This window comes from Hypanus sabinus, chromosome 16 (genome assembly GCF_030144855.1).
Source record: "Hypanus sabinus isolate sHypSab1 chromosome 16, sHypSab1.hap1, whole genome shotgun sequence".
Taxonomy (NCBI): Eukaryota; Metazoa; Chordata; class Chondrichthyes; order Myliobatiformes; family Dasyatidae; genus Hypanus; species Hypanus sabinus.
The window spans coordinates 57,336,037-57,347,574 of record NC_082721.1 but is presented as its reverse complement, the minus strand read 5'-3'; the positions used below and the strand labels follow the sequence as shown (position 1 = coordinate 57,347,574).

Here is an 11,538-nt window from a genome sequence, read left to right as displayed (position 1 = left end):
TGGGAATGGGATGTGGAATTAAAATGTATGGCCACTGGGAGATCATGCTTTCTCTGGCAGACAGAGCATAGGTGTTCAATTGTATAATTTTCCGTAACTTCCACCACCTAAAACGGGATCCCACTACCAAGCATCTTTCCCTAACCCCCCTTCTGCTTTCCACAGGGATCGCTCCCTAAGCGACTCCCTTATCCATTCGATCCCCCCCCCCCCATCCCTTCCCACCGATCTCCCTCCTGGCACTTATCCTTGTAAGTGGAACAGGTGCTACACCTACCCTTACACTTCCTCCCTCACCACCACTCAGGGCCCCAGACAGTCCTTCCAGGTGAGTCAGCTGTGAGTCACCTGTGAGTCAGCTGGTGTGGTATACTGTGTCCGGTGCTCCCGGTGTGGTCTTTTATATATTGGTGAGACCCGACGCAGACCGGGAGACCGTTTCGCTGAACACCTATGTTCTGTCCGGCAGAGAAAGCAGGATCTCCCAGTGGCCACACATTTTAATTCCACGTCCCATTCCCATTCTGATATGTCTATCCATGGCCTCCTCTACTGTCAAGATGAAGCCACATTCAGGCTGGAGGAACAACACTGGGTCGCCTCCAACCTGATGGCATGAACATTAACTTCTCTAACTTCTGTTAATGCGCCTCCTCCCTTTCTTACCCCATCCCTGATATATTTAGTTTATTTTCCCCCTTCCTCTTTTTTTTCTCTCTCTGCCCATCACTCTGCCTGTTCTCCATCTCCCTCTGGTGCTCCCCTCCCCCTTTCTTTCCCCCTGGGCCTCCCGTCCCATGACCCTTTCCCTTCTCCAGCTCTGTATCCCTTTTGCCAATCACCTTTCCAGCTCTCAGCTTCACCCACCCCCTCTGGTCTTCTCCTATCATTTTGCATTCCCCCTTCCCCTCCTACTTTCAAATCTCTTACTATCTTTCCTTTCAGTTAGTCCTAACGAAGGGTCTCGGCCCAAAACGTCTACAGTGCTTCTCCTTATAGATGCTGCCTGACCTGCTGCGTTCCACTAGCATTTTGTGTGTGTAACAAGGAATGTGAAGGATTTTCAAACAACAACACACACAAAGTGCTGGTAGAACACAGCAGGCTAGGCAGCATCTATAGGGAGAAGCGCTGTCGACGTTTCGGGCCCAAACCCTCCATCAGGACTAGAAGGATTTTGATATTTGAGACAGATGTTTCCCAGAATAACTGATGCCAAAATTAAGGAAGGCAATGATAGAATGGTGAAACAGACTCGTTGGCCCAAATGGCCTAATTCTGCTGCTATGTCTTATGGTACTATGGACTTTGTTTAACATCTTGTTTGAAAGACAGCACCATTCACACAAGTAAAAAAAACTCATATCAATACTTACATTAATTAAAATAACCTTTTTAATTACACAGAAACAATTGTTGATAATTGGATGCCTTCTAAATTAGAAAGCAATATGATGCAGTGAAGAAAGCAAAGTCTTATCCCATCAGTCTGAATCCACTTTCATGAGATAATACAAAAATAATCCCCACAGGCTAGTTGACCACAGCCACTGTGTAAGAATAAACCAGTTATGATTTCTTTGTTACGTGCAGATGACACAGAAGCCAGATGTCTTATTAAACACACATATATAAAACCAAACATGGCCATTATTGAGAGCAATACAAATTAAAAATAAGTTCCAGTTTGCCCTGGGCTCCTGCATCTCATCGAATGTGTGACTACTGTTTTGAAAATCATAAACATGGAGACACTCTTCAGGAAGTCAGTACAGTTTCCCCAGTCACATTTTTAATCAAATCACATTAAAACAAAAGGATCTTTAAACTGAGTGAACAAATTGTATTTACACTTTTCTTTATGCTAATATTGAAGGAAACCCCTGCCCACTTGCTCCAATTTGCAGCATGTTAAAATTAGTTCTGTTTTTAGCTGCCACATAAATTGTCATATATAATCTCTACTGTGATTTATACCACATTATTCACCAAATAGAACTGAACAAAGCTTTCATTTGTTAAAGCTGGTTTACAAAGCTGGGAGGGTAGATTACCACCTGCCTAAGGTAATCTTTCCAGTTCATTATTCATCATCGAAGTTCTGCTGCAGCAAGAAGTTTGCAGCTAGGTTTTCATTCTTCTCACAGGCAAAATAAGCCTGGATGACCAGTCCTTCAGGAAACCCCAGGGCTTTCAACTGGAAAAGAGAAACAGTAATATAACCAACCGCTACACCAAACAATAAGTATTTAAATAACATCTGGAATCCTATAAAATATCCCAGGTGCTTCATCAGAGGCCATCGAGCTTAAATGTGGCCTGACTAAAGAAAAAACCAAGACAATTGCTTAATAACATTTAAGAGGTGACCTAAAGGAGGGTGACATTTAGGGTTAAACATCAAACATAAAACTGTACAAGACTGGCCTTTCAACCCATAATGTCTGTGCTGATGACGCTAGTTTCTACCCTTCAATCTCCTATCTTTTCATTTCTCTTAACCACCACCATCACATCTGCTTCCATTATCTCCCCGGACAGCACATTCCAGGCACCAAGTACTCTCCAATAACAAGAAACTTCCATGTCCATCTTTAAATTTTCTATCTCTCACCATAAAGCTACATTACCATTCTGCGAACAATACTCTTATCTCCCCATATATGCCTTCCATGTTTCTATACAGTGTGCTAGAAAGAGTGTGTTCCCTGTACAATTTTCTCTATTTCTGCATAAATATGACCTAAAATGTGATCAGATCTTCAAACAAGTCCTAAAACTAAATAAGGAGAACCAAATTAAATAAATAACACAAAAATCATTATACTTCTTCATTTCTTTCTTGAGAAAAATGATCCAATATTACATGGCATTTGTTGGAAATGACCCTTTGTTGGAAATGCATGTGACCCTTTGCTTTCAATAACTAGTGCAACACCCTCGTATGGCAATAACTTCAACCAAACATTTCTGGTAACTGTTGATCAGTCCTGCATATCAGCTTGGAGAAATGTTAGGCCATTCCTCCTTACAAAACTGCTTCAACTCTGGGATGTTGGTGGGCTTCCTTGCATGAACTGCTTGCTTCAGATCCTTCCACAACATTTCTATAGGATTAAGGTCAGTAATTTGACTCACCATTCCAAAACACAAACTTTCTTCTTTTTAAACCATTCTGTTGTTGATATACTCATCTTTCAGATCATTGTCTTGTTGCATTATCCAACTTCTAACAAGCTTCAGATGATAGACTGCTACCCTGACACTCTCCTATAAAATGTCTTGATACAACTTTGAATTGTTCCCTCAACCATTGCAAGCTGTCCAGATCCTGAGGCTGCAAAGTAGCCCATGACCATGATCAAACATGAGGAAATCTGCAGATTCTGGAAATTCAAACAACACACACAAAATGCTGGTGGAACACAGCAGGCCAGGCAGCATCCTGACAAAGGGTCCTGGCCCGAAACGTCGACAGTGCTTCTCCTTATAGATGCTGCCTGGCCTGCTGTGTTCCACCAGCATTTTGTGTTTGCCATAACCATGATGCTCCTTCTACCATGCTTCACAATTGGGATGAGGTTTTGGTGTTGGTGTGCATTTTCTTCCAAATATAGCAATGTGCATTTCTGCCAAAAAGTTCAACTTTTCTCTCATCTGTCCACAGAATGTTGTCCCATTGTGTTGTAGAACATCCAGGTGGTCTTTTGCAAATTTGAGACTTACAGCAATGTTTTTGTTTGGAGAGCGGTGGTTTCCTCCGTGATTTCCTTTCATTCTTGTTCAGTGGTTTTCTAATAAAGGACACATTAACAGAGACTTTATCAAGTTCTAGAGATTTATTCAAGTCTTTTGCTGTCACCCTTGGGTTCTTTTTCACCTCCTTCAATGTTGCACACTGTGCTCTTGGTGTGATCTATAAAGGGTGCCCACTCCTAGGAAGAGTAGCAACAGTACTGAGTTTCCTCCATTTGTAGACAATTTCTCATACCGTGGACTGATGAACACTCGGGTCTTTAGACAAGCTTTTGTAGCCTTTCCATCTTCTTACATCTCTACAGCTCTTCTAAGGTCTTTGGAAAGTTGTTTTGATCGAGGCATGGTGCATATAGATCTTTCTTGCGAAGAGCAGGCTCTGTCAGTAACCTGACTTTGTGTATCTTTTTTATAGGGCAGGACACCTCTACAACCCACATCTCCAATCTCATCTCATTGATTGCAACACCTGACTCTAAATAGCTTTTGAAGAAGGCATTACCCCATTAGTTCACATACATTTTTCCATGTAATATCCGATTGCTTTTCTTAATAAATAAATGAACAAGTATAATGTTTTTGTGTTATTTGTTTAATTGGGTTCTCTTTATCTAGTTTTAGGACTTAAGTGAAGATCTGATTATGTTAAATCATATTTAAGCAGAAATATGAGGAAATTCTACAGGGTTCACAAACTTTCTAGCACCATTGTACTTCCATCAGCCTGCAACATCTCAAAGGAAATAATCTAAGTTTTTCCCATGTTTCCTTATAGCTAACTCTCTCTAATCCAGTCAACATCTCGGTGAACCTCTTCTGCTCCTTTTACAAAGCTTCCATATCTTTCCTGTAATGGGGTAACCAGAACTGCATACACTACACCAAGTGTGGCCTGACTAAAATTTTACACAGCCATAGTATGACTTACAAGGACATTTCAATGACCACTTAAGCCTTCCAGATTCACTGGTTAAGTTCTCTGCTACTTCCTTTATTCCTTGAAGATTGCTGTCCAAGCTCACCTTCCTGAACCTTACACTTCTTTATGACCAAATCTGAAACATCACCCGTCATTAAGCTTCCCAAAGATCCTTGTGTAAAATTAATAAAACTATCACATTTTAAACAGGTTTTAAACTCTTTCTCCTTCTACCAAGACAAAATATAATGTGTTGATTTAAATGAAGAATTATAATGTTCTACTGAATATAACTGATTCTCAAAGCCAATGATTGAACGGAAAAACTAAAAACGTTCAACTGCTGGTTTGTAGTGACTCAGCTGTTTGGTGGAAGAGGTAATGCACAATTCTTGTTCTTGACAGCAACCTATTGATTAGGGGCAGGTCTAACATTGGTAAGGGCTATTAAGCAGTCTGCCTGAACAAGATAATTAAGCAAGAGCCTATAGATCTAATGATGCCCGACAAGCCAGTTTCTCTGGAACAATAGGACAGAAAAAGAAATATTGTCAGATTTTCAGGATCTGCATTCTCTCTTGTGTCTTGTCAGTAACAATTCATTAGTTATATATTTATTGGTCAGCCAGCCTGGAGTGTGCAAGTGGTGCAGAATTCTATGTGCCATAGTTCCCGAGGAGATGTTGGATTGTGCAGCAGGACAGAGTTTTCAAAAGAAGTGTGTGAGGTCAGTCAGGACATTCTGTGTGTCAGTTCTCGAGGTGGCATTGGATTCTGCGTAATTAGGCACTTGGCAAGGTCCAATAAAAAGAAGTTAGGTTTAAGAGGAGCAGCCATTGTGTGAGTGGGCTAGTATTAGAATGGCTCATAATAACTTTGGCTCATAGAGGCTTTGGTGAGGAAAGACAGAGACTTCAAGTAGAGCTTTTTGGTTTAACTTTTATTTCTTTCTTTTTTATTGCACAGTTGGGATGCCAGGCAGGGTAGTGGAATGCTCCTCTTGCAGGGAGTGAGAAGGAAGGGAGACCTCCAATGTCCTAACTACTACACCTGCAAGAAGTGTTTCCTTCAGTCCATTTTAAGGGATTGGAGCTGGAGCTAGATGAACTCCGGATCATTCCAGATGCTGAGGGATTGCTCAACATGACATACAGGGAAGCAGTTACACCCAAGATGCAGGACACTGGTAACTGGGTGACCTTCAGGAGGGGAAAGGGGATAGGCACCCAGTGTAGAGCACTTCTATGGACATTCCCCTCAACAACAGTTATACCACTTTGGGTACTGTTGAGGGGAATGACCTAGCAGAAGAAAGCCACAGTGGTCTGGCACTGAGTCTGGAGAAGATGCAAGCAGTATTGATAAGGGATTCATTGGTTAGTAGAACAGAGAGGAGGTTCTGTGGACAAGACTGAGATTCCCGGATGGTATATTGCCTTCTAGGTGCCAGAATCAGGGACATCTTGGATCAAGTCCACAGCATTCTTAAGTGGGAGAGTGAACAGCCAGAGGTCAAGGTCCACTTCGGTACCAATTACATGGGTAGAAAAGGTGATGAGGTTCTGTAAAGCGAGTTCAGGAAGTTAACTGCTATTAAAGGACAGGACCTCAAGGGTTGTGATCTCGGGATTGCTACCAATGCCACATGCTAGTGAGGCTAGAAATTGGATGATCCTACAGTTTAACACGTGGCTAAGAGATCAGAATCAGAATCAGACTTTAATCGCCAAGTACCTGTACACATACAAGGAATTTACTTCCGGCAGATGTTGTCTCTCTGCTCATAACAGATGATAAATATAAATGAAAATATAGATTATACATACAAGCCACACACAATAGAGGGCAGGGAGGCTCCAATGATGCACTCGGCAGTCCTCACTGTGCACTGTAGTCTGGTTCTATCCTGCTTGGTGGCAGCTCCAAACCACACAGTGATGAAGGTGCACAGGACAGACTCAATGACTGCAGTATAGAACTGCAGCAGCAATTCCTGAGGCAGACCATATTTCCTCAAGAGCCGCAGGAAGTACGTCCGCTGCTGGGCCTTCTTCAGGATGGAGCTGATGTTCTGCTCCCACTTCAGATCCTGAGAGATGGTGGTTCCCAGGAACCTGAAGTTCTCCACGGTGGACACAGGGCTGCCGAGGACTGTGAGGGGGGACATAACGGGGGGATGTCTCCTGAAATCCACTATCATCTCCTTTGTCTTGAGTGTGTTCAGCTCCAGATTGTTCCGACTGCACCAGAGCACCAGTTGGTCCACCTGCTGTCGATATGCAGACTCATCACTGTTCTGGATAAGTCTGACGACGGTGCTGTCATCTGCAAACTTCAAAAGCTTCACATAGGGATGGTGCAGGATGGAGGCTTCAGATTTTTCAATCATTTGGCTGAAAATGACTGCACAGGCAGAACAATTTGCACCTGAACTGCAGGAGGACTAATGTCCTTGCAAAAGGTTAGTTGCACGGCGGGGCGGGGGGTTCACCTGGAGTTGCAGGGGGATGGAAATCAGAGTTTCAGAGCAGATAGAGGAATGATTGTGGCTAAAAACTTACATACATACAAAGTTCCTACATACAAAGTTAGGAATCGAAAGTCTAAGCATGGTGGGGCAAATGTTCTGAGTAGTGTATATTTCAATCAAGTAGTATTGTAGGAGAGGTGGATATTGTAGCCATTAGTATGATTTAGTTGCAGGAAGGACTGGACTGGCAGCTCAATGTTTCGTGGTACTGTTGTTTCAGATGTGATAGAGCAGGAGGGATTAAAGGAGGAGTGGCATTACCAGTCATGGAAAATGTTATGGGAGTACATAGACAGGACAAACAGGAGAGCTCATTTACTGAGGCTATATGGGTGGAACAGAGGAATAAGAAAGGGATAACCACATTGATAGGATTATATTATATTAAAGACCCAACACCCAACAGTCCATGCGATTTAGAAGAGCACATTTGTAGAGAGATTGAATACTGTTGTAAGAAACATAAGGTTGTCTTAGTGGGTGTCCTTAACTTTCCACATATTGACTGAGACATCCCTACTTTAAAAAAAACTGGATGAATAGATTGTCAAATATGTTCAGGAGAATTTCCTTAATCAGTACATAGAGGTCCCAAATAGAAAGAATCAGAATCAGTTTTATTATCACTGGCATGAGATTTGTTAACTTAGCAGCAGCAGTTAAATGCAATACATAATACTGTACAGAAGATGGAGAAGTAAATAAATAAATAAAGTTCAGTACACATATATTGAGTAGATTAAAAATCATGCAAAAAACAGAAATAGTATATATTAAAAAGTTACCTAAGCACCTAAGTTACAGAAGGTTGAATAAGTTAGGTCTTTATTCTTTGGAACATAGAAGATTGAGGGTGGACTTGATAGAGGTATTTAAAATTATGAGGGGAATAGATAGACTTGACGTGGATAGGTTTTTTCCATTGAGAGTAGGGAGATTCAAAGAAGAGGACATGAGTTGAGAATTAAGGGGCAAATGTTTAGGGGTAACACGAGGGAGAACTTCTTTACTCAGAGAGTGGTAGTTGTGTGGAACGAGCTTCCAGTAGAAGTGGTAGAGGCAGGTTCGATATTGTCATTTAAAGTAAAATTGGATAGGTATATGGACAGGAAAGGAATGGAGGGTTATGGGCTGAGTGCAGGTTGGTGGGGACTAGGTGAGAGTAAGCGTTCAGCATGGACTAGAAGGGCCGAGATGGCCTGTTTCCGTGCTGTAACTGTTATATGGTTATATGGTTAAAAAGGTGAAATAGTGTCCAAGGGTTCAATGTTCATTTAGGAATCAGATGGCAGAGGGGAAGAAACTGTTTCTGAATTGCTGAGTGTGTGCCTTCAGGTTTCTGTCCCTCCCACCTGATGGCAACAGTGAAAAAAGGGCATACCCTGGATACTGGAGGCCCTTAATAAAGGATGCTGCTATTCTGAGACACCACTCCTTGAGGATGTCCTGGATACTTTGTAGGCTGGTACCCAAGGTGGAGCCGACTAAATTTACAACCCTCTGCAACTTCTTTCGGTCCTGTGCAGTAACCCCCTCATATCAGACAGTGATGCAGCCTGTAAGATAAGGTAAGATAAATGCCTTTGATAAGGTTCCACATGGGAGGATGGTCAAGAAGGTTCAGTCATTTTGTATTCATGATGAAATAGTAAATTGGATTAGATATTGGCTTTGCAGAACAGCCAAAATGTAGTAGTAAATGGTTGCCTCTCTGACTGGAGGCTAGTGACTATTGGTATGTGCACAGATCAGTGCTAGGTTTATTATTATTTGTCATCTGTATCAACAATCTGGATGATAATGTGGTAAACTAGATCAGCAAATTCACAAATGACATCAAAATTAGGGGTGTAGTGGACAGTGAGGAAGATCACCAAAGCTTGCAGCACGATCTGCACTAGCTGGAAAAATGTGTTGAAAAAATGGCAGATGGAATTTAAAACAGAAGTAAAATCTGCAGATGCTGAAAATCCATGCAACGAACACAAAACGCTGGAGAACTCAGCAAGCCAAACAGCATCTATAATGCAATCAATGTGAGATATTTGGGAAGACAAGCCAGGGTAGGACTTTCAATAAGAGCAGTAGGGCACTGAGAAGTGCGGTAGGATCTGGGAATATAAATCCATAATTTCTTGAAAGTGCCATTACAGGTAGATAGGGTCGTAAAGAAAGCTTTTGGCACATTGGCCTTTAAAATCAAAGCACTGAGTAGAGCAGTCAGAATGTTATGTTGAAGTTAGATACTGTGATACATTAGTGAGGCCTGGTTTGGATTACTGGGTGCAGATTTGGTCACCTGCTTACAGGAAAGATGTCAATAAAATTGAAATAGTGCACAGAAAATTTTCAAGGATTTTGTCAGAGGACCTGAGTCATGGAGAAAGGGTGAATAAGTTATGACTTTATCCCCTAGAGCATAGAAGAATGAGGGGAGATCTGATAGCATTATACAAAATTATGAGGGGTATAGATAGGGTAAATGCAAGCAGGCCATTTCAACTGAGGTTGGGTGAGGCTAGAACTGAAAGGTGAAACGTTCAAGGGAGAACATAAAGGGTTATTTCCTCATTCAGTGAATGGTGAGAGCATGGAACAAGGTGCTGGCAAAAGTGGTGGATGCGGTTTCAATTTCAACCTTTAAGAGAAATTTGAATACTGACATGGGTGGGGGAACATGGAGGGCTATGGTCCAGGTGCAAATCGATGGGATTAGACAGATTAATAGTTTGGCACAGAATAGATAGGTTGAAGGGCCTGTTTCTGTGCTGCAGTGATGTACGACTTAATGACTAATTCTTCTGGTTTCATCTACAAATTCACTTCTAACTATCATTTCCGTTATGACCACCCTTGCCACCATTAACGATATTGTAGTCACAGAGCACAGTTCAGAAACGTTAATCTACAATGCCCATCTACAATGCAGCGCAAAATTCTTAGGCACATATTTACAGTTAGGTGCAAAAGACATTTGCACAGTACTATAGTAATTTTATGTATTGCTCTATACTGCTGCCACACAAAAAAACAAATTTCATGACATAGTGAGTCTTGATAAACATGATTCAGGTATGGGTCTCTATTGTTGACTGAGCACAGGAAGGGGGCAGGATGAGGAATCATGGTGGGAAAAGGGGAATGGGGAGGGGAGGAAGAAGAAAGTATCAGAGACATTCTGTAATAACCAGTAAATCAATTGTTAGGAATCAAATGACCCTGCCTGGTGTCTCAGGGTTTGGTGTGTCTGCACCCGCACCATACCCCACCCCTGGCTCTCCTTCACTGTCACCTGTCCCACAACCTTGCTGTGGCGCTCCATCCTCGCCATTCCCAATATCTTTTGCTCCCATCAGATTTACAAACTCACTCTCCACTTCATGTTGACAAATACAGTATTGTGCAAATGCTTAGGTACCCTAGCTATATATAGTCAGACAGACAGACATAGTTTATTGATTCTGAGGGAAATTGGGTTTCGTTACAGCTGCACAAACCAAGAATAGTGAAGAAATATAGCAATATAAAACCATAAATAATTAAATAATAATAAGTTAATCATGTCAAGTGGAAATAAGTCCAGGACCAGCCTATTGGCTCAGGGTGTCTGATATATTTGCACAGTACCATATACTTTCCCATTTGCCCATATTAGGTCCATATCCCCCTATGCCTTGCACTATGTTCAACATAATGGTTGTATCTGGCAGTGAGGTACAGTTATCAATCCCTCTCTGTGTAAAACACCTTTTCCTCAGATTATTAACAGAAGAGATTCTACAGATGTTGGAAATCCAGAGAAACACACACAAATGCCAGAGGAACTCAGTAGGTCAGGCAACATCTACAGAGGGGAATAAATAGTCAATGTTTTAAACAATCATGTCAATTTCTCTCCATTGATGCTGTCTGAGCTGCTGAGTTCCTCTAACATTTTGTACATTCCCCTCATATTACCTTTCTCTTAGCTTAAACCTCTTGTCCTTGATACTCCTACCATGGGCATAAAGAAATATTCTATCTACCCTATCCACGATCCACATAATTTTATTTATCTTGGTTGAGTCACCCCTCAGCTTTCTTCACTCCAGTGACAACAATCAGAGATCAGGAGTGACAGGAGTGACTCACTCAGTTTGGCATCACCATCTTGTTCTTGACATGTTTTCTAGAAAAGTGGTTTGCCATTGATTTCTTCTGGGTGGTGTCTTTACAAGATGAGTGACTCTAGTCATTATTAATTATCAGGTCAGCAGGTGTGCATTATAAAGCAGTGCTTCATGGGAATTTAAGTGTTTGATAACCAGCCATTCAGAGATTGGAACTCATTAGT

At 41.7% G+C, this 11,538-nt stretch overlaps 1 protein-coding gene across 1 annotated transcript in view; it reads right to left on the bottom strand.

Annotated features, from left to right (window-relative positions):
• Nucleotides 1-1,377: 1,377 nt before the first annotated feature.
• The window catches only part of LOC132406337 (UV excision repair protein RAD23 homolog A-like), a 64,208-nt gene continuing 54,047 nt past the window's right edge, over nt 1,378-11,538 (bottom strand). The window contains exon 9 of the mRNA XM_059991867.1: nt 1,378-2,197. Coding sequence (XP_059847850.1) covers nt 2,084-2,197 — 114 coding nt within the window. The 3' untranslated portion in view covers nt 1,378-2,083. The remainder of the gene's footprint in view (nt 2,198-11,538) is intronic.